The sequence below is a fragment of the Scyliorhinus torazame genome, chromosome 21 (genome assembly GCF_047496885.1).
Source record: "Scyliorhinus torazame isolate Kashiwa2021f chromosome 21, sScyTor2.1, whole genome shotgun sequence".
Taxonomy (NCBI): domain Eukaryota; kingdom Metazoa; phylum Chordata; class Chondrichthyes; order Carcharhiniformes; family Scyliorhinidae; genus Scyliorhinus; species Scyliorhinus torazame.
In genome coordinates, this window is record NC_092727.1 from 9,972,849 (window position 1) to 9,996,910 (window position 24,062).

General features: G+C 46.8%; 1 protein-coding gene across 4 annotated transcripts in view; it reads left to right on the forward strand.

Moving 5' to 3' along the window:
- Positions 1-24,062, forward strand: part of zbtb16a (zinc finger and BTB domain containing 16a) — a 280,798-nt gene that overhangs the window by 126,403 nt on the left and 130,333 nt on the right. For all 4 annotated transcript variants that reach the window (XM_072486482.1, XM_072486483.1, XM_072486480.1 and 1 more), the window contains exon 3: positions 56-153. In XM_072486482.1, coding sequence (XP_072342583.1) covers positions 56-153 — 98 coding nt within the window. The remainder of the gene's footprint in view (positions 1-55; positions 154-24,062) is intronic.

The following is a 24,062-nucleotide window of genomic DNA, read 5'->3' on the forward strand; positions in this document are numbered from 1 at the left end:
CTTTTCTTCTCTCTCTTTTCCCCCCCCTCTCCTCGGTCACCACCTTGATCTGTAGGAAGCTGCACAGTGGGATGAGGACCTATGGTTGCGAACTGTGCGGCAAACATTTCCTGGACAGCTTACGACTACGGATGCATCTGCTTTCGCACTCAGGTAACCGTGGATCACGTGACCTCTCTCTTGCTTTGAGGCGTAAAGGAGGAATTTCTGCAATTTTAGAAAAGAAAAAGCAAACTGTGGTGGTGCTCTGTACATTTGCGGTGGTTATTTTTCAGCTCCCTCCCCCCTCTTCCCTGTGGCTTGTTCTGGCTGACGACACTTGTTGTTGTGGAGCTGGCACTGTGCCAGCCTGGGCTTGGAGCCAACCCTGTGGGTACAGTATGTACAGTCAGCCTTGTGCCAAATTTGTCATGGTCTGGGGGAAGGAGCGAGCAGGTTTCCTGTGCTGTAAACAAAACAGTTTTGATTTTTTTTCCACATATGAAGTTGGCAGCCCGCTAGTGCGGTTAATATTTTTTTTTGTTAAACTTTTCTCAAATAAAACCCTGCTACCAACTACTTTCTTGCATTTTGCTTTCCTTTGTACCAAATACACGTGTGTTTCTGATTTTTTTTTTTTTAAAAAGCAAGTACGAATGTGCTTCTGTGGCATATTTTACAAACTCCCATGTCCCGAAGCACTTTTTTAAAAAATAAAATAAAAAATTATAGATTGTAGTCACTGTAGGAAACATGGTGGCCAATTTGTGCACAGCAAGCTCCCACAATCAGCAATGGGACAAGGGCAGCACGGTAGCATAGTGGTTAGCACAGTTGCTTCACAGCTCCAGGGTCCCAGATTCAATTCCCGGCTGGGTCACTGTGCGGAGTCAGTCTGCACGTTCTCCCCGTGTCTGTGTGGGTTTCCCCCGGGTGCTCCGGTTTCCTCCCACATTTCAAAGATGTGCGGGTTAGGTGGATTGGCCACCCTAGAATGCCTTTAGTGTCCGAAAAATGTTACGTGGGGGTTACTGGGTTACGGGGATAGGGTAGATCTATGAGCTTCAGTAGGGTGCTCTTTGTAAGGGCCGGTGTAGACACGATGGGCCGAATGGCCTCCTGCACTAAATTCTCTGATCATCAATTATTGGTTGAGGAATAATTGTCATATACATGAAGGGGAAAGTAAAAAGGATGCGTTGATGGGTTGAGATGAAATAAGCTGGGAAAAGGCTTGAGTGGGGCATAGACACCCGATTTATAGATGAGTTGGCCTGTTTTGATGGTGCGACCTGATTTGCTTTGGCAATGGCCTATTAGAGTCTTTGGGAGATGTCCAGGCCAGGTTATATGTACATATTCCAGACTGCAGTATTTAGATATGGGTAGGAGCTGAAGCAGACAATTCAACCCATCGCAAATGTATACTGTTGAAATGTCCATCAGCCAGATGAGATGTTACGCAGAGGTTCGTGCCTGCTCTGCTGTCTGGCCATGCATCAGTGCTCCATGCTGGCGGTAGCATTTTCAGACTCTAATTCCTGTGTCAGCATTTGTTGACTAATCGTGTAGTGCAGGTTTGTACTAGGGGTCCCACAGCTGTGGTGAGTTGGGAATTGGTGTGTATCATTTGAACGGTTTTATTTTGCATCAGGTGAACATAGAGTATTGGCTTTGACTTGGCTCCACTTATCTTTGTGCAATAATATACCGATGGTGAACAAACCATGTTGCTTTATTACAGTGGCCGCCTTGCTTCATTTAGTGCTAATTTCGCTGGATTCTCTCTCCTGTATTCCATCCTTCGCACATCTTTTTGGGTATGGGGCTACATTTAGCTTTTCCACCCCACTATTTGTTCATAAGCTTGACATCGAAGTTTCTGAGTCAAACACTGGGTGTCTCCTAGGGAAAGACTACCTGACCAGCTGTCGCTGTTGCAAACAGGATGAACCATCGCCAGGGCGTCAAACTGTTCGTCCTTGTTTCCCACACAACCGCTCAGTTGCCCCATCTGAAATATATAATCTGTACGTGCCGTGCCTGCAGTCTTGCGAAATTAACCCTTTTGAGAAGATTGTTTAGTTCCACAGTAGCATTTTAAAATATACACTCGCCAAGATTACTCATGGCAACATTATTTCAAATCCTGAAAACACTCTTTTTGTTTGGAGACAATTGGCTAGTCTCTATTAGTATTTGAGGTTGCGATGTAAGTTTTGGTGGGTCGTATTTGAAGGAGAGATTCTCCAAAGACCCTTCCCTTTGGGAAACAACAGATAGTTTTCTTTTCTCTGGCACCTTTTCTTTATCTCATTGATAGTATTCTAGTCATCGTTTTTCTGAACTTTGTCTCCTTTTCTTTCTGAACTTAAGATACCCCTTCCCATTGAATCCTCATCCTCCAGTTGCCATCTTGAAAAGAGGGCTCACTGCACCATCTGCTCTCTCCACATTTGTCTAGAACCTCAAATGAATATATACCCCATTGTTCTCCTTCCCCACCCTCCTACATATAACATTTAGGTGCCCAAGCCATTTACCTTTTCCTAGCACCACTCAAAGGTATTCTAATAACTTAAGTGATCTGAAATTTGGGCAATTTCAGACCAACATACTGAGAGCTTGAGAAGCAATGGCCCAGCCTCTGCAACATTCGCACAGAATTTACACAGCTGTATGCAGAAGTTTTCAGAACTGCAGCCCCCAAAAAGAGACAATGCCCAAGAAACTCAATGGGCACAAGTTGCAAGAGAAGGAGGAGAACAAACAGGAGGTAGTAACCCGGCCCAGAGGAGAAGCTGGGCCCGTGCAATGAAGTCCCCTCCTCCAAGCCCAAGGCCATGGATCCTTTCCCTAACTGCCCAAGACGTTTGAAGGCAGCTGATTTACATGAAACCCAGGTCAGTATAGTGCAGTTCTAAAGCATTGGTCTGTATCTGCCATCAAAAGGTTGACCTCTCCAGGAGTAGGTAGATTCCATGAATTATATACTTCAGATTGGCTGATAAATAGACACCGGTATAATCCTGAATAAGTACAACTAGAAGTTCTTAAAAACCTAACTCCTTTTCAACTTTCATCAATGATAGAATCATAGAATCCCAACATTGCAGAAGGAGGCTGTTTGGCCCATCGACTTTCTGAAAGGCCACCCACTAGGCCCATTTCCCCCGGCCCTATTTTCATGACCCCACCTAACCTTTGGCTACTAAGTGACAATGGTCAATCCGCCTAACCTGCACGTCTTTGGGATGTGGGAGGAAACCGGAGCACCCGGAGGAAACCCACGCAGAAACGGGGAGAAAGTGCAAACTCCACGCAGTCACCCAAGGCCGGAATTAAACCCGGGTCCCAGGCGCTGTGAGGCGTCGGTGCTAACCACTGTGCCGCCATGCCACCCGTATAGAGCAAAGAAAAAGTAATGTATTGAAGTTGAGCATCAATTATGTAGCCTAGTTGTTTAATTACATATTTACCCAAATACATCAAGTTGAAGTGAGTGGTAATAACCTGGAGCTTGTTGTCTACATGGTTAATGGAAGCGGAGATAATCAATGATTTCAGAAGGAAATTGGGATAGGCGTTTGTGGGAAATAAACTTTCGGGATGATGGAGATGTTGGGGGGGAGGGGGGGCTGTTGGTACTGACTGGATTGCTCGACAGAGGACCAGCATGCACTTGATGGGCAGAATGGTGGCCTCCCGTGTTAGATTCTTATTTTATCATGGATTATCATAGAATTTACAGTGCAGAAGGAGGCCATTCGGCCCATCGAGTCTGCACCGGCTCTTGGAAACAGCACCCTACCCAAGGTCAACACCTCCACCCTATCCCCATAACCCAGTAACCCCACCCAACACTAAGGGCAATTTTGGACACCAAGGGCAATTTATCATGGCCAGTCCACCTAACCTGCACATCTTTGGACTGTGGGAGGAAACCGGAGCACCCGGAGGAAACCCACGCAAGCACGGGGAGGATGTGCAGACTCCGCACAGACAGTGACCCAAGCCGGAATCTAACCTGGGACCCTGGAGCTGTGAAGCAATTGCGCTATCCACAATGCTACCGTGCTGCCCCAGCTTTGGCTTTGGAAGTATCACCTCAGCACTATTAGATCGTGTTGTCATTCCTATTCTCTCTCTCTCTCTCTCTCTCTCTCTCTCTCTCTCTCTCTCTCTCTCTCTCTCTCTCTCTCTCTCTCTCTCTCTCTCTCTCTCTCTCTCTCTCTCTCTCTCTCTCTCTCTTTCCCCCCCCCCCCCCCCCCCCACCCGAATCATTGTGGCTTCTGAATTTTGCCCCTCACTGGCTTCTCACTGAATCACAATTGAAAGAAAACACCTGGGAGTTTGAGTTCACAAAGGTTGGCGTCTCCCCTGACTCAGCTGATATTTGAAGTGAGTATTTGTTTTTTTTTGGCATGCGCTAAGCTACAATGGGTCTTCGGTAGGATCCCAAATTTGAATTATTCCTTATGGAGCTGTCTGTACTCGGGGATGACAGCGGAGTTGGGAAAAGGTGAGGAGCGCTGTTTCAATTTGCTATTGAGGGTAAAAGTATGAATGGAGAAGAGATAAAGTGCTGGGGAGAAAAAGAAGTTTAAAAAGTAGAGGGACTGATGTCCCCGAGAGAACAATGACTATTTAAGCTCTTCCCCCTGTTTTTGACACTTTAGGAGTTCAACCAGTTGTTTGAAGGTTTGGAACTGAGCATTTGCAGATCTGTTATTTTAGTTGCAGCATTAAGGTATCAGCATTGGATATCAGATTCTAAATTTTGAAAATAATCTTTATTGTAACAAGTAGGCTTCCATTAACACTGTAAAGAAGTTACTGTAAAAAGCCCCTAGCCGCCACATTCCGACGCCTGTTCGGGTACACTGAGAATTCAGAATGTCCAATTCACCTAACAGCACGTCTTCCAGGACTTGTGGGAAGAAACCAGAGCACCCGAAGGAAACCCACGCAGACAGGGGGGAATGTGGAGACTCCACACAGACAGTGACCCAAGCCGGAAATCGAACCTGGGACCCGGGAGTTGTGCAGCATCAGTATTGATCCGTGCCGCCCAAAGTTGTTCTGGAACTGAAACTTCTGGAAGTTTAACTCTGGAGTGACCTGCAAGATTGGGGTTTGGGGAGCGTGTGCGCAACTTGAACCTTTTAACCACTAGTGGGGAGTCCTTTTTGTACAACATGTTTTGTTTCTGAAATAAAAACAAAGTGCTGGAAAAACTCAGCAGCTCTGGCAACATCCCTGGAGAGAGAAACAGTTAACGTTTCGAGTCCGGACGACTCTTCAGAGCATTTTATCTCTGTATTGAGAAACCTAGGTGAAGGCCCCGGTCCTGGAGATGATCAAGATTGAAAAGAGTGGGCAAGAGAACTTTGATTAGAGAGCAGCACTTGGGTGACTTCCAGCAACGATTTTCCCAAATGCGTAAGCTGTATATGAGGAAGAGGTGGAGAGCTCAACAGATTTGAAGTCTGTTGAAGAATATTTTCAATAGGAGCTAGCATGGAGTGTGGCTTTAATTTATGGCGCTGCTGTTCTTCGAGCTTTAATCAGTATTGAGAATAAAAGTTTTATCAGCTGTGCCAATCCTGTTGTTTGAAGAAAGATTAGAGTTTATGTGGTGCCTTCTGTCTCCTGCAAATGTCATGGAGTGCATTCTGGGGTTTGCTCTGAAGTACCGCACTGTTGTGTATGAAACTGTAGCAGCTATTTAGTGTAATGCGAGGTCCCGCAAACTGAAACCATCCGGTTTGCTTACTTGGTGTTGGTTAGGAGTGGAATGTTCACCAGAGCACGGAGAATTCCCCTCCTCAAATAGTCCTTTATGATCAGATCACGTAGGCACCATTTAGCATCCCGTCTGGCAAACTGTGCCTCCAGTCGATGCTGCACACCCTCAGAACGCACTGGGATGCCAACTAAAAGTTATCTTGAATTTTGGATTTTATTACCGCTTTAAATGCTACATTTTGTTAGAATCTCAGTGCGGTAGCTGGTATGCCCTCTGTTTCAAATGCCTCTAATCTTGAACAAGATTAGTATCCTTTAAGAGAAAATCATGAGTTTAATTTCTTTTTAATGATTTGCAGATGAATGTGATTGACCAAGGGATGATGCACTGTTAATATATTGGTTTGTTTTTTATATATGAATTAGATTTGACTTGGTATCTTGTTGGCCAGGTGTATTGCCGCCGCGTAACATAAATTCCTAGTGGCTTGTGACATTAGAAAGGTCACATCGTCCATCACTGACTCTGTGTACCCTTTTAAACTTCATGCCCTGTGGGTAGATAAATTATGCTTCCGTTAACTGAAGCCGAAGGTTGTCAATGAATCATATGTAGGTGTTGAATATTCAAGTATCGCCTCTAGATAATGTTCGCTCTGCCGCGTTTGCTCGATAATTTGAGGTTTGCATTAATCTTGCATTTTAACCAAATTGCAATTTTTAATATGTATAATCACAGAGCCAGCACTTCAGCTAAGTGGATAACTTTCTGGTCACTTATCAACCAGTAATTCACAACGAGGTTTCCCGTATTAATTTCATATGTGGTGTTGATAAACAGTGGACAATTTAAATTTAAGGTGATTAAGGGAGGTGGTAAGGTAAATGGCGAGGAAGTATTTAATGATAGCCGTGAGCAGGGTGGAATCCTGGACAAGGGGACATAACCTTAAAAATTGGCCCTTCAGAGCATTCCTTCTAACAAAGGATAGTGGATGATGTGTTGGGTGTTCTGGATCACAAACCGGTCACCAATACTGGAAGTGGTGCAACTCTATTTTATTATAAGGTTAACTACATTGACATACAACTGTGGGTAAATGCAATACCAGCTTTAACTGTTGACCCTTGCCTAGTCCTAACCAGGTGATGCACTCAGCACATGGTGAATGTCTGTGTTGCAGGCTGTGAGCTCTGTGCTCCGAGCTGGCTGCTACTAGAAATGAGCGGGAACTCTCCTGTCCCCTGTCTTTATAGTGCGTGTGCTCTCACTGGTGATTGGCTGCGGTGTTGTGTATGCTGATTGGTCCCACTGCATGTCCATCAGTGTGTGTGTGTGTCTGCACCATGATATACTGGTGTATATTATGACAGTGGACATCTGGAACACTTTTTGTTCTCTAGCTCTCTCTGCCCCACCCACCCCCCAAAAGATATGCCATTGGAATGGAGGACAATAGGAAATTTCCAAGTTTGATAAATCTCTATTCTAGGGTGTTTAAGAGTAACGGAACCAGGAGACAGCCATGATCTAATTGTGAATGTTGGAACAGGTCACGAAATGGCCTTCTATTGGTGCCTAAGCTTTCTGGAAACGTGAAACGGTTACCCCAGGTGAAGCTTGGTTTGGTTCAGTAGAACTTGGAGAAGCTGTCATGCAATGTATTGTACAGGCCGGGTTCTGTCATTCAAGCAATCAAATCTGTTTGCACACTATCTGCTGCTAGCTCAGCTGTGGAGCTGTTTATCTCAAAAGCAATTTGCATTTTTGTAGTACCTTAGACATGCCAAGGTGCTTCACAGCAGTCAAATCAGACACTGAACCATGCACAGTAAGGTTAGGATTGGGTGGGTGGGTAAGGAAGGTGATCAAATGTTTGGCCAAAAAGATGGTTTTTTAAAGCAGGAGTGAGAGCCGGAGGGTTAGCAGGGAATCACTGAGCTTGGGCCAGCTGAAGGCACATCAGCCAATGGTGGGGCAAAAGAAATTGAGGATGTGCAAGGGCAGAATTGGAGGAGCATAGCCACCCGCGGGTCGTACAGCTGAGAAGGAGGAGTGAGGAATTTGAAAAGCAGAATCGGGCCTGCATGTTGGTGCAGTCAGAACATTTTATGCCGCAATTGACCACCGCTGTCCTGCATGCATGCAAACTCTGTAATACAGAGTGGGTGACACGGTAGCACAGTGGTTAGCACAGTTGCTTCATAGCTCCAGGGTTCCAGGTTCGATTCCCGGCTTGGATCACTGTCTGTGCGGAATCTGCTCGTTCTCCCCATATCTGCGTGGGTTTCCTCCGGGTGCTCCGGTTTCCTCCCAAAGATGTGCAAAGGTAGATTGGCCATGCTAAATTGCCCCTTAGTGTCCAAAAAAGGTTAGACTGGGTTATAGGGATAGGGTGGAGGTGCCGACTTAGAGTGCCCTTTTCAAGGGCTGGTGCAGACTCGATGGGCCGAATGGCCTCCTTCTGCACTGTAAATTCTATGATAAGCCACTTGCACCACCGGCCAATGCCAGAACCCGACTTTGCGCTCTCCTGCTGATCGAGATCTTCACAAGTATAGCCACTGGCTATGCAATTCGACGTGAACTGTGACCTGTTATGCTGGAGGCTTTTGAAGAGTCTTTTTACATTACGGGTCAGGCTGGCAGTGAGGACCCATTGTCAAATCATTTGTGCATTTGTAGATCCTGTGCATCTAGTGGACAACTTGTGACATTCTCTCTCCAAGTGGATCGCATAACACTAATCTTAACATCTGCAGAGAAAAGCAAGTTGCCTGTCGCCAACTCCTCCTTATGACTTATTTCACTGCTGTTGCACTTGGAGTGTTATATTTTAAATGAAGCCAGCACGCACTGGATATTGTTTTGTTTTGTGTGCGGTTTATTTCCCTCAAGGAGCTATCTATAATTGTCATTCCCTTCACAAAAGTACAAAGTGTACTCTCTCTTCTTTGCACTGACTCAAGCTGTATTGTCGAGACAAATCAACAGAACACTTTTGATACATGAAGCAGTCACGTCACTCGCTTATTTAGCTCATTGGCGATCTATAGAAAATAAATCTCACTCATGTCAACATACTTTTACTTGCGTGCCAATAAATACACTACTACTGCCTTTATTTATGTTCTTATGCAGCCCAAGATTTGAGGGTGAGATTTGTGCTTGTACTGTTGGGTCAGTAGACATTAAATTAAAATGGAATATGTTATATAGGAATAGGACACTTTCAACTTTAAACATCCACATCAGGTTTTGCCAGGTCAAGGGCCACACAGTTGCATCCAGAGCATGTGAAAACTGATGGACAGGAAAAGATCTTTTGTTCAATCCAGTTCATCCAACACGATTGTGGTGCCTTGTGCATATAGGGGCAGGAACAGGCCATTTTGTAACTCAAGCATGTTCTACCATTCATTGAGGTCATGACTAATCTTTGATCTGCAACCTAACTCCATGGGCGGAGGGCGGAGAATGGGGCGTCAGACCCGTGATTGGGTCCGACGCCTTCCCACGATTCTCCGGGTCCAACGCCCCGGAGAATCGGCGGCAGTCGCGCGCGTGCGGTCGTCGCAGCGCCGGTTGGGGGCCATTGAAAGAGGCCCCCGCGGCGATTCTCCGCCTACAACTGGCCAAGTTCCCGCCAGCGTGGTTCACTCATGGTTCCACCCGACAGGAGCTCAGTGTGGCGGCTGCGGACCCAGTCCTCTGCCGCCCTGGGGGGGGGGGGGGGGGGGGAGATCCGTCACCGGGGAGGCCTCCAGGATGGCCAGGGGGCCACCAATCGGGAGGTGCATGCGATCTCGGGGGGCGCTACATTGTCGGGGCGGTTGCGCGGGGCCGCCGCCGTAGGTCGGAAGTGCAGGACCCTGCTAGCCCCCGTCAAAACGGAAAATCACTCTGGACTTTCTCCACCAAAGTCCAGAGTGATTTGTGCCTGTTTTCTTGCGGACTTGGGGACATAGCCTCATTATCAGAGAATTCCACCCCTGATACCTGCTATTGCCTCAAATCCCGAAATACCTTTTGGTTAACAGAAATCTATCCATTTCAGATTTTAAATTGAAGAATTGTCATTTGCAGCTCCAGTTTCCTCCCACAGGGCCCGAGAGACGTGCTTGTTTGATGAATTGGACATTCTGAATTCTCAATCCGTGTAGCCGAATGTGGTGACTAGGGGATTGTCACAGTAACTTCATTGCAGTGTTAATGTAAGTCTACTTGTGACACTAATAAAGATTATTATTATTACGTTTCTAATTTCTTCCACTATTTTGCTTGTAGGTTTATTTCCTAACTCCATTCCTCGAATGTTTAGATATGCTGCCGAGTCCTGGAACACCAATCCCATAACAACAGAAATCATTTCCATCTTGCCTTATCTGTTCGCCTTAATATCTTAGAAAGTTGATCAAATCATGCATTAAACTTCTAACTTCCAGGGTATACATACTTTAATGAAGTTATCTTGGGTATTATTCTGGGAGAAAGACTAGCATTCCATTAGCCTTTATGATTGTGTTTTATACCTGCCGATTACATTTTCATAATCCATGTACCTGGAGCCCAAATTGCTTTTGAGCTCCACTGTTTCCAGCTTTCCCATTTACCAGTGTAGCACAGTGGTTAGCACTGTTGCTTCACGCTCTAGGGTCCCAGGTTCGATTCCCGGCTTGGGTCACTGTCTGTGCGGAGTCTGCACATTCTCCCCGTGTCTGCGTGGGTTTCCTCCCGGGTGCTCCCGTTTCCTCCCACAAGTCCCCAAAGATTTGCTGTTAGATAATTGGACATTCTGAATTCTCCCCCTGTGTACCCGAACAGGCGCCGGAATGTGACGACTAGGGGCTTTTCACAGTAACTTCATTGCAGTGTTAATGTAAGCCTACTTGTGACAAAGATTATTATATTATATAAAAGTACTTTACTCTGTCATCTTTAGGTCCAAAGTGCATGACTTCATATTTGCCTGCATTGAAATCTGTTTGCCCCGATCTTGCCCATTCTCTCAATCCATCGAAATCTCAGTGTAATATTTAGCTTCATTTCATGGTTTGTAATACTGCCTATCTAATCGTTGATAAACTTGGGTTGGTGGCTTTCTATTCCATTATCCAAGTCATGTGGAGAATGGTTGAGGGCCCATCACCGATCTCTGTGGGATTTCACAAGTCACATCCTGTCACTAAGAGTATGCGGCTATTACTTTGCTCTCTCCTGCAGATCAGCAAATTTCCTACCTAGGTCAATAATTTGTCTTCAATGTGTATCCCATTCCCTCCCCATCCCATCCAAAAGCTAGAGTCTAGCTTTTCGGTCTCAGAACCAACATAAAAGCCACTAGACTGGCGTTCATTGTAACTTTTTCCACTGTTGCTATTTTACTGGTTTTGAGCCATCTTTTCACTGCCCAGTCACTGTTCCTGTGCCACCAGAGCAGGGATTTGGCCACTTTCTATGGGGAGGGAATATTGTTGGGGCAACGGGGGCTGATCTTCAGCTTAAAGACATTCCTTGACCAATAATGTAGTAAAGTAACCAGTTTTTCAAAACTTGGAGTTTTGCAAGGCTGTGCTGAAATTAATTGACCTTCAAGTCAAATAACCTCCCCTCACCCAGTGAACCAGTTCTCTTCCCTGTGAATTGTACACTCCTTTATCCAATTTACTCTCCCACATGTCATCAATTTTGCCCAAATACTATATTTTATCAGTGAGCCCCAAGAATGAAGGGCTTCGGAACCAGGCCTGATCTTGTTCTCACTTAGTGGCCGCATGGATTCTCTTCCAAACAACGGCCAGAGCAAGAGCCTTTCTCCCTCAGCCATGACTCGGTCGCAAAGTGCTCTTGTCTCTGCGTCAGGAGATTTGCATGTTCAGCGTTCCCCATCAGAGAACTGAGCACAAATATCAGGGCTGACACACCAGTACAGCACCATGCGAATGCCTGCAATGTCTGAGGTGCCGTCTTTCAAATAGGACGTTAAAACCAGAGGCCTTGTGTGTCCCCGTGGGGAAGCTCTAAAAGCTCCCATGGCACAATGCCAAAGACGAGGGGGCAAGTTCTCCCCCTGATCTGGACAATCCCTCAATCAACATGACTAAAACTAGGCCAGCCTGGCTATTATCACATTGCTGTTTGTGGGAGTTTTCTGCGTGCAAATTGGTTGCCACCGTTCCTAACATTAGGGCGGTGACCACACTTCAGAAGTCCGTCATTGGCTGTGAGGCTCCCCTGTGGCATCTGGTGCTTGTGAAGGGTGCTACAGAAATGCAAGTTCTTCCTTTTGCCTTTCTCTTTTTCAGTCTGGGGCCCAATGAGTCCAGGGCTGTCCTGATCCATGATCTCCCCCCCCCCCCCCCTCCCCCGGGAGCTGGGAGACCAATGTAACCTCACGATGAATTTTCTGTGAATGAGGCGGGACCTATCTTCGCAAAAGCATTCCATGTTTACATCCACTTTACCCTTTCTTTAAACGTCCCCATCAGAAATAATGTCAGCATCGCTTTGCCGTCTTTCTATTTAAAGGAGGGGTGGGAGAGAGAGAGAGAGTTTGGAAAAAGCCAAAGGTTCCTTTCTGTTTGGCTGTGATTCAGCCATATCCTTGGAATGATGTCACAGATGCCGGTGGATCTGAATGTTCAGCCAGTTTTGGATGGAGTTTATGACGGATCACAGCTGTGCACAAGGAACATGCTGTACCAAACTGAAATTAATCAGCTTAAAGGGACCCCAAAGCTGGACTACTGTAAAAGGAGGGAGGGAGAGGGAGGAATTGAATTAGAATGACAATGAACTCCTCTGTCCTTTTTTTTTGTGTTAAATAATACACAACAAAAAATGGACATGGCCTAAAGTGGCAGTGTTGAAAAAAATAGACCCCCCTCTCTCTCCCCCACCCCATCCCCAGCTCCTGTTTTGGCTGCTGCTGGCTAATGGTGATGATAATTTAAATCCAATCGTTGCTAAGAAGCGAGGACCTCGCACTGTAATGGGCTGATTTGGTATTCAGCTCGATGCGTCTCTCTCTCTCTCTCTCTCTTTTCCATGCAGCACAGAGAATATTGTTGAGAGGTTCAATGGATGCGGCGGTGCCCCTTGGCTGCTGCGGGCTTTATGGGCAGTGCAGCACACACTGTGCTGTAATTCAGCCACTGGCCCATTCACTTTTAGACTCGATGCATCATTTATTTTTGCGTTCACTGGGTTTCTGCAGCAGGTTTTGCTGTGGCGTTGGCGTCGTGAGTTTTTAACCGATTCAATAACAGCGGGAGCTTCACCTTGAAGGGCGATGCACACAGCATCCCTGTGTGTGCAAATGCTTTGTGACTCTCTCTTTCCCCCCCCCCCCCCCAAATGACTAATGTCATCTCTTTTCCTGAAGGCACCGACTCTTAATAGGGAACGGTTGCATGGGCGCCGGCTGCTTCCCATCCTTTACCCAAGTGGCCACTCTGCCAATTGAGTGTTGGCAAGTTCCCAAAGGCAGAGCACACACCAGCCGGGTCTGCTGTTATCGTCACCCAACAGGGGTCACTGGCTGGGAATGGGAACCCTTCCTCACTTGCGCTCCCCCACTTCACCCAAGTCTTGGCTGACGCTGAAAATTTCAAATGAGGACATGAAGTAAATGTGCTTATTCCCCATGCCAGATTATGTGGCTTGCATAATGCATGAATAGAGTTAGATTGCACAGTATAGGGTCTCATAAAAATGTGATTTGATAACAGTGCCTTTAGTTTGTAATTGTTCAACAGCTTGTGCTGGTCTTTACAGAGAGCAGGCACATTAACTGCTACCACTTTCTGGTGAACATTTAATCTGTAAAGCATAATAATCTGTAAAGCATGTCGAAATATGACCAATAACGATTGTGCAAGATTTTTCATTGCATGTGGTTGTAAACCATCTCTAATGGTGGTTTCCAAACCCTTTATTTCAACTTCCACCCACTGCTTTTTCTTTCTCCCACCCTCCCCCACAATGACCTCCACCATTGTCATCTTTTCAACTTCGTCCTTGTGGCTGGGTACAAAGTAGGTGATCACCTGGCAACCATCCCTCTCTTGCCCTTCGTTCAGCGATGGGCAACCGAGGCTGGTGAATGGGCAACATGAGTGACCCTCCTTCATCTCAATGTGCCTCAGGATTGGAAACTGGCGTGTTCAATAACCATGACCCCATGAATAAGATTAAATACATTTAATACATGCTGAATATTTCACAATGAGTTACAAAAGACGCTCAATCATTTATCTTTTGATAGAACTATCATCAACTTCAAATGGTACAAACCAGAAAAATATTTGAACTTTGAACGCAGCAGGAGCGCACGGCTCTCCGTCAATCTTGTGAGCAATCAGCATGGATCTCACTTCACTCGCCCTTTACGTACAGATCACCTCAAACATATAATACTGTTGATTGGTTGTTCTTCTTTTGTTTGTCCATATGAAAATGCCTTAAATAAAATATTAAAACAAGACCTATCGGTCGGAAAAAAACGACCGGGACGGAAGTCAGCGGAACGTGGCAACTGTGTGTGGCAACGGTCAACAAAATGTCTCGTGGCCCGCACTCCGAACACAGATGGGCCGCATGTGGACCTCGGGCCGCAGATTGTCCACCTCTGATTTAATTTCTCTCTCTCTGTGCTTTTCTTTTCTTGCACAGACTCGTAGAATGGGATAGAAGGAGGCCATTCAGCCCATTGCCTGTCAGCTTTTTGAAAGAGTTATTCAAGTAGTCCCAATCCCACTGTTCTTTCCACCCAGCCCTAATATTTTTTTCCCATATAAGTTTTAATCCAATTGCTTTTTGAAAGTCAATATTGAACCTTCCTCCACAATCTGTTCAGGCAGTGCGTTCTAACTTGCTGCGTACTTTCTTTTCTAATGTTGCCTCTGACTCTTTTGACAACTATCTTGAACCTATCATTGGTAATCTGTGGCTGGAGACCGTTTCTCCTTACTTGCTCTATTAAAACCCTTCATGATTTTGAATGCCTCTATCTAATCTCCTTTTAAACCTCTCCACAGTAAGTACAGTGCCTCAGTAACCTCCTCACACAACTGAAGTCTTTGATCTGAGGTAGATTCTAGTAAATCTCCTCTTGTGTCCTCAACGACTGCGACATTCTGCAAGCGTGGTGCCCAGAACTGACCACCACACTCCTGTTGGAGCAACTGCTGAATCTCCTGCCGTGTCGGTCTCCTTCTCCGATAACCTGCAGCAAGGGGTTCCCAATCTGGGGGTCATGAACCCCCCCCCCCAGGTGGGGTCACCGGATGAGCAATTGGGGGTCGTGATCTCTTGGGCAACTGCAACTGTGGAGCGGGGATTTCGGATTTGGCAATCCTGGGATCGGCGTAGTGGGCTCCTTTTTGAATGTGTGCAGTTTTATTTTTGTCCGTGGGTGTGGCCTAATCCAATGGGTTCTGAGGATCGATCAATGACACCAACAGAACCTGCAAAATGATAGGTGTCTACAGTTGTGGTTTTTGTGCCTGAATCCCTGCCGTTTGAACCCCTTTTGTGCCCCCCAATTTTCACTTTGGTGTCATGGTCGGGATGAGATATTAAAATGGGGTCACAGCAGATAAAGGTTTGGGAAGCACTGGTCTACAGACTTTGAAAATCCCAGCCTTGGTGTTCCCTGAGCCATTGCCCCTCGATTTCCTGAATCTGGAACATATTTCCAACCATTGTGACACCCCCCTGTTAGCTTTTACAATAACCAGATGGTTGGGTTGCTTGATTGTAACCCATTGCATGTGAGTCTGTTGCCCTTGGAGCAGAAGACTTTAGGAACAGTTTTTGGATTAATTATGGCCGTATTAATTTGGACCAATCCATGATGTCCAGTGGGATTAATCGCTGGTGATATGTGGTCTTGATTACATAGGGTGGCAAGCAAAATAATCTTTATTGTCACAAATAGGTTTACATTAACACTACAATGAAGTTACTGGGAAAAGCCCCTAGTCGCCACATTCCGGCGCCTGTTCGGATCACTGAGGAAGAATTCAGAATGTCCAAATTACGTAACAGCAAGTCTTTTGGGACTTGTGGGAGGAAACTGGAGCACCCAGAGGAAATCCATGCAGACGGGGAGAACGTGCAGACTCCTCACAGACTTGAGTGACCCAAGGCGGGAATCGAACCTGGGACCTGGAGCTGTGAAGCAACAGTGCTACCCACTGTGCTACCGTTGGAGGGGTGCTCATGGTTTAAGACCACTGCCCAAATACTCCGGAGAGGAAGTAATGCAAATAGGAACATCCTGAGGCGAGTTGTGATGGACCAATGATGAGAGATTGGGCAGCTGTTTGTGAATTGTTGGCTGCTACTGTTAGAGAGGGCACCAGCCAGGTCAGATACCTTCATGAGGAAATGGCTGGCTTTCTGTTCCAATGTGCTGGTCACGAGTATTCTAAACCGAGAAGGAACACTCTTGGCAGAATCTGAGGGTCATTTTTGATCTAACTCCCTCACTAGCTTTAGTCCTTTACAACTTTGGGCTGTCTCAAAGCCCTTGCCAAAAAACAAAGTACATTTGAAGCATTGACATTGTTGTAGAAGCCATGGCAGCTAATGTTTTGCAACAGAAATATGATGACAACCAGATAATCTATTTTAGTGATATTGGATGATGCATCAATATTGCCTCTGGCACCAGGAGAACTCCCTTGCTGTTCTTCAGTGTACGATGGCATCTTGTACATCTACTTGAACGGGGCCTGTGACAGTGGAGCACACCCTTGGAACCACCACTGGGTGTGTCGGCCTAAATTTTGTGCTCAAACCTCTGGGGTTAGACTTGAACCCACAGCTTCTTCACTGCACCACAAGTGTGACTCACTGAGCAGCAACTAACCTGTTGATTGGGATTAAGACCCTGGCCAAATATGGGTGTGAGCAACGCTGGTTAAACTACATCCCTCAAAAAAACAACAATCGAGCAAAGTTGTGAATGGCACTGAAAGCTGCACGAGCAGATTTGAATTTTGCACAAGATAAATTTCACTCTCTGAACTTCTACGGGTTAAGTGCTCTGATTCCAATCTGCAAGAGTTTGTTTCTACAAGGATCTTTCCTATCTGTCAACGGAGCTAGATTGTTAATTGTTGTTAATGGGATTACTGAACACTCGGGTCAAGGCTCTGAAATTCATGGAGTTTTAAAAGCTGGGACATTTGTTTTTGAAACGCACTGTACTGGGAATAAACATTGCCAGTATGCTATTCTGGCTCTACACTTGCCTTAAGTGACATGCAAAGTGCATACTCAATTCTATGTAATATAATTTTACCACCGTAAGCAGGTGCTGTTTACTGTATGTTACTCAGTTAAATTGGACTCGTCTCCATTTTCTGTGGAGAAAGAAATGAGCTCTCCTTATTAATGCACCCCACTCCAATGATGGTACAGCCTGTTGGAAATTATGAATCCTATGGAAGGATGGATTGCATAGAATAGAATCATAGAATTTACAGTGCAGAAGGAGGCCATTCGGCCCATTGGGTCTGCACAGCCCTTGGAAAAGGCACGCTACTTTAGCCCACCCTATCCCCGTGACCCAGTAACCCCGCCTAACCTTTTTGGATACTAAGGGGCAATTTAGCATGGCCAATCCACCTAACCTGTACATCTTTGGACTGTGGGAGGAAACTGGAGCACCCGGAGGAAACCCACGCAGACACGGGGAGAACATGCAGACTCCGCACAGACAGTGATCCACGTGGCAATCGAACCTGCGACCCTGGCGCTGTGAAGCACCAGTGCTAACCAATGTGCTGCCTGATGTACCGGAGCCATGGTAATGGAAGGAAGTATACATCAACCCAGTGACAGTTAACAGTTTCTCCCCCTGTTGTGTCTTGGGTGTGTGGGAGCTGGCTGCGTGCTCATTGGCTGCTGCAGTTCCCACATTGCAGCACTGGGTACACGTTTTTAAAATCACTTCAATGGCTGTAAAGAACTTTGCAATGTCCTGAGGTTGTGAAAGTCACTAAATAAATGCAAATCCATCTGTCTATATTGCTGAATAAATTAGTTTAAATTAATGATGAGGGTGGCACGGTGTCGCAGTGGTTAGCACTGCTGCCTCACGACACCGAGGTCCCAGGTTCGATCCCGGCTCTGGGTCACTGTCTTTGTGGAGTTTGCACATTCTCCCCGTGTCTGTGTGGGTTTCTCCCCCACAACTCAAAAGATGTGCAGGGTAGGTGGAGTGGCCGCGCTAAATTGCCCCTTAATTGGGAAAGAAAATTGGGTATTCTAAATTTGTTAATTTTTTTAAAAAGTGATTTACAGTCCTATGTAGTAACAGCTGTCTGCTTTTTAAAAATTTCGAGGTTGTTTTGGAGTGTACATACAGAACACAATAACGAATGAAAGCAGGTTTATACACTTGCACAATATTGTAAAGTGACCTACAAAACTGGTTTATGCATTTACTGTATTGCAATAGGGAAAGCTCTAATCAAAGAGGACCAGCTACTTTTTCTTTTTGAGCCGTCGTTCCTCAATTATTCTTTGAACAATCTATACTGCACTGAGACATGTTTACACAATGATGTCACCCTTAAATGCTACTGAGAAATTTGAATAGTTTGTGTGGAATTTACAGGTGGACAATGGGCCAACTGGTCTGTGTTTAAATTCTGCACAAGTCGCCTCTCAGTCCAATTCATCTCGTCCCCATCAGCTTACTTTCCATTACATTCTCTTGGTCTAACTTCCTTCTATACTTTAAATTTTCTTTATTTTTTAATAGTTTCTTCACCACAGTCAATGTTCCACTTGGGTAGATGACGATTTTGAGTTTCGTCATCTTCCCCTTCCTCACTTCGAACCCCGTTAGACCACAGGTATTCCCATTTGTCTATAAGCTGAGCACAACTTTCAGGAGCAATGTACACTTGGCGTAAATGTTACTCTACCTTCAGGCCTCTCCATGATCTGAGGATGTTTCTGCACTGAGGGCAGAGGTTCCCAATGTTTTTTTTTGTATAAATGGAGAGTGCCCAATTCATTTTTGTCCCAATTAAGGGGCAATCTAGCGTGGTCAATCCACCTACCCTGCGCATCTTTGGGTTGTGGGGGCGAGACCCATGCAGGCACGGGGAGAATGTGCAAACTCCACACGGACAGTGACCCAGGGATGGGATCGAACCCGGGTCCTCGGTGCCGTAAGGCAGCAGTGCTAACCACTGCACCACCGTGCCGCCCTTAGGTTCCCAATGTGAATCAAAACGGTCCTAAACTGCTGCGTCAAGACCCATAACGGTTTGAGAGTTCAGAATGGTGCCAGGCTTCAGGCTAGTTTTGGTGTGATGGACTCGTTTCTCTCCCCCCCCCCCCCCCCCCCCCCCCCCCCCCCCCCTAAACATTATGCTGAGGCAGTGCTGCTTTGGAAGTCGCCCCTCCACAAACTGGAAGATGTTGCGTGACCTGCCTTGCTGATCCAAGAGCAGATCACTTTGGATCAGGCTGTACTTTGGGAAAGTCCACTTGATCAGTTCTCCTCCCCTTTGGACCTCCCACCACTGGCACTATTCTCTTCGGAACTCCCAGTGGAATTATTATTTTATTCTTTGGGCCACTTCTTTGTCAGAACGCTACTTTACAGCTTTGCGGTGTCATAAATAAATAGTAATTTATTTGCAAGGGGTTTGCTATTCATATCCGTAGTTAAAACGCTGTCATCCTAATCACCCCGTCAGCAATCTTTGTTGACAGCACTGGGCGAATACCAAGAGTTCATTTTCTACATTAATTCCCCTCTTTCGGGAACCCTGTATAGTAAACAGTTTGTTTATTTTTTCACTTGGCTTAATTTGTCCCCTCAAACATCAGAACTGGAATGTATAGGAACATTTTGCTAAATTAAACTCTTGGCATTGAGCTGCACCCTGGACTAGCTAGACAACATTTATATTAGTTGGTGTTGGAAGCCAAGGCACTGATTCAATAATGCGCGATTGTTATCCCAAAATTCTCTCGCTTGAATGATCCTGGATGATGAGCCAAGTTTCATGGTGCAGCACACGGCAAGATTGAAGAGCAAGAGAAACAAGGTTAAAGTGATTTAAGTTGTAATTGAGTGACATTAAACTTGCAAAGCCTTACAAGGCTGCGGACGGAACACCAGTCTTGAGGGGGGAAAGAAGCTGATGAGTAATATTATCATCCCCTGGGCTAGGAGCGCGGTCAATTCCAGCCCCACTTGACCCAGAGTCTCAACACAATTGAAATTATGGCCCTTGGCTGCCCAATAATTACAGTTAGCAGGTTTGTAAATGTAAACACAATTAATTTTATTCATAACCATAACTATAATTAAATATGCAGCAAATACAACACACGGCAGACAAACAAAAGAGGGGTGTTTTTAAAAAAAAAAAAAGGATAAGAATCTTTGTTGCAGATGGTTGTCTTTGATCAAACCTTCCTTCAGTCTAGACTGTAAGTTTGAGGTTTTTAAAAATTCATTTACGGGATGTGGGCGTCGCTGGTTAGGCCAGCGTTTATTGGCCATCCCCTAGTTGCCCTTCAGAAGGTGGTGGTGTGCTGCCTTCTTGAACCGCCTTAAATACCTGAGGTGTAGGTACACCCACAGTGCTGTTAGGGAGGGAGTTCCAGAATGTTGACTCCGTGACCGTGAAGGAACGGCGATATATTTCCAAGTCAGGGTGGTGAGTGACTTGGAGAGAACGTCCAGGTGGTGGGGTTCCCAGGTATCTGCTGCTTTTGTCCTTCTAGAAGGTAGTGGTTGTGGGTTTGCTGCCTATGAAACCTTGGTGAGTTCCTGCAGTGCATCTTGTAGATAGTACACACGGCTGCCACTGTGCGTCGGTGGTGTAGAGATAGAATATTTGTGGATGGGGTGCCAATCAAGTGGGCTGCTTTGTACTGGATGGTGTCAAGTTTCTTGAATGTTGTTGGAGCTGCATTCATCCAGGCAAGTGGAGAATATTCCATCACACTCCTTGTGCCTTGTAGATGGTGGACAGGCTGTGGGTGGTCAAGGTGAGTTACCCGCTGCAGGATTCCTTGCCTTTGATGTGCTCTGCTAGCCACAGTATTAATGTGGCTGGTTCAGCTCCTGTAACTTGCCACTTGTCAGTCCAAGCCTGGATACTGACCAGGTCTTGCTGCATTTGGACATGGACTGTTTTATTTTCTGAGGAGTCGCGAATGGTGCTGTACATTGTGCCGTCATCCCCACTTCTGACCTTGTGATGGAAAGGAGGTCATTGACGAAGCAGCTGAAGGTGGTTGGGCCTTGGACACTGTCCTGAGGAACTCCTGCAGTGATGTCCTGGAGTGGGGACTTTTGACCTCCAACCTCCAGAACCATCTTCCTTTGTGCCGGGTATGACTCCAATCAGTGGAGAGTTTTCCCCCTGATTCCCATTGACTCCAGTTTAGCTAGGGTTCCTTGATGCCACACTCTGTCAAATGCTGCCTTGAGGTCAAGGGCAGTCACTCATGCCTCACCTCTGGCATTCATCTCTTTTGTCCATCTTTGAACCAAGGCTGTAATAAGGTCAGGCGCTGAGTGACCCTGGCGGAACGCAAACTTAGCGTCTTTGAGCAGGTTATTGCTGAGTAAGTGCCGCATGGTAGCATTGTTGACGACTCCTTCCATTGCTTTGCTGATGATTGAGAGTAAACTGATAGGGTGGTATTTGGCTGGGTTGTATCTGTCCTGTTTCTTGTGTACAGGACATATCTGGGCAATTTTCCACATTGCCGGGGTTGTAACTGTACTAAAGCACCTTGGCTAGGGGTGCGGTAAGTTCTGGAGTACAAGTCTTCAGTACTATTGCCAGAATATTGTCAGGACCCATAACCTTTGAAGTATTCAGTGCCTTCAGCCATTTCTTGATATCACATGGAATGAATCGTATTGACTAAAAACCTGTGATGCTGGGGATCACCAGACGAGACTGAGATGGATCATCCACTCGGCGCTTCTGGCTGCAGATTGCTGCAAATGCCTCAGCCTTGTCTTTTGCACAGATGTGCTGGGCTCCTCCATCATTGAGGATGGGGATATTTGAAGAGCCTCCCCCTCCAGTGAGTTGTTTAATTGTCCGCTACCATTCACGGCTGAATGTGGCAGGACTGCAGAGCTTAGTTCTGATGCGTTTGTGGTGGAATTGCTTAGCTCTGTCTATTACTTGCTGCTTATGCTGTTTGGCACACAAGTAGTCCTGTGTTGTAGCTTCACCAGGTTGACACTTCATTTTTCGGTATGCCTGGTGTTGCTCCTGGCACGCTCTCCTGCACTCTTCATTGAACCAAGGTTGATCCCATGGCTTGATAGTAATGGTAGAGTGGGGGATATGTAGTTGAATATAATTCTGCTGCTGCTGATGGCCCACAGCACCTCATGGGTGACCAGATGTGGGTTGCTAGATCTGTCGAAGTCTATCCATTGAGCACGGTGGTAGTGCCACACAACACGATGGAGGGTTTCCTCAATGTGAAGACAGGACTTTGTCTCCACAAGGACTGTGCAGTGGACATTCCTTCCGATACTGTCATGGACAGATGCATTTGCGGGCAGGCAGGTTGGTGCGGACGAGGTCAAGTATGTTTTCCCTGTGTTGGACCCCTCACCACCTGCTGCAGTCCCTGTCCAGCAGTTATATCCTTTAGGACCAGGCCAGGTCGGTCAGTGGTGGTACTACCGAGCCACTTTTGGTGATGGACAGTGAAGTCCCCCACCCAGAGCATGTTCTGCGCCCTTGCACCCTCTGTGCCACCTCCAAGTGGAGTTCAACATGGAGGAGTACTGATTCATCAGCTGATGGTGGCCGGTACGTGGTAATCAGCAGGAGGTTTCCTTGCCCACGTTTAACCTTGAACCCATGAGACTTCATGGGGTCCAGAGTCGATGGGCGCGATTCTCCAAAATGGAGACTAAGTGTTTGCGCCGTCGTGAACGCCGTCGCACTTCACGACGATGCAAAACGGGCACGGGGACGACCATTCTGGCCCCCACAGGGGGCTGGAGCAATTCACGCCGCTCCAGCCTTACATCCTGGCATGGACTGGGGTCGGCGCCAACCCGCGCATGCGCAGTGGCGAAGCGCCAACCGACGCATGCGCGGTACACTCGCGGAACGCTTCGGCCCTGACGCAACATGGCGCGGGGGTTCTGGGGCCAGAAGTGGAACAAAGTAGGCCCGGGGGAGGGGGAAGAGGCCGATCAGTGAGCCCCGATTGCGGGCCAGACCCCATCGGAGCCCCCCCCCCCGGTGAAGGAGCGCCTTTCCCCGCCCCACAGGCCGCCACCCGACCCTTCGCGCAGAGTTCCTGCCGACAGCGACCGGGGTGAACAGCGGAGGCGGGACACTGCCGTTTCCGCGCGGCCGGAGAATCGGCGGCCCGGCCACGGACAGCGGCCCGCGACCGGCGCCTCGCCAAACGGGCCGGCGCAAATGGGCACCGATTCTCGGAGAATCGCGCGCTGGCGGCATGGCGCGGCTGCAGCAATTCCCTGGCGCGGGGCTGGGAGAATCGCGCCCGATATTCAAGACTTCCCGGGCAATTCCCTCCCGACTGTGCCCCCTGCCACCTTTGCTGGATCTGTCGTGCCGGTGAGACGGGACATACCCAGGAATGGTGTCTGGGACATTGTCTGTAAGGTATGATTCAGTCAGTATAACTGTCAGGCTGTTACTTGACTAGTCTGAGACCACGCTCCCAACTTTGGCACAAGCTCCCAGATGTTAGGAAGGAGGACTTTGCAGGATTGGGTTTGCTGTTGTCTATGTCAGTGCCTGGGTCAATGCCGGGTGGTCTGTGCAGTTTAATTCCTTTTTCGTATTTTTGTAGTGGTTGAATACAACGGAGTGGCTCGCTGGGCCATTTCACAGGGCATTTCAGAGTCAGCCACATTGTTGTGGCTCTGGAGTCTTGTCGGCCAGACGAGGTAAGAATGGCAGATTTCCTTCCCTAAAGGACAATTTAGGTATGTTTTTTCAACAATAGTTTCATGGTCATCATTAACTTTTAATTCTAGATATTTATGGAGTTCCATCACCTGCTGTGGTGGGAATCAAACACGAGTCCGAGCTCTCTGGATTATGAGTCCGGTGACAATACCATTATACCACTGCTTCTTCCCCAGGAAGGCACAGGAATAGTTCTCTCAGTTGGGTCGACTTGGGGAATTCAGCTAAAGACAATATTATATCGCAAATAGGAGCCTTATAGTAAATTAAACTATTCTTTCCAATCCAAATTGCCCAACGTGAATTGGATGAATACTGGAAAAGGACATCTTCAGGGCTGAGGGGGTGGATTGGAAAATTGG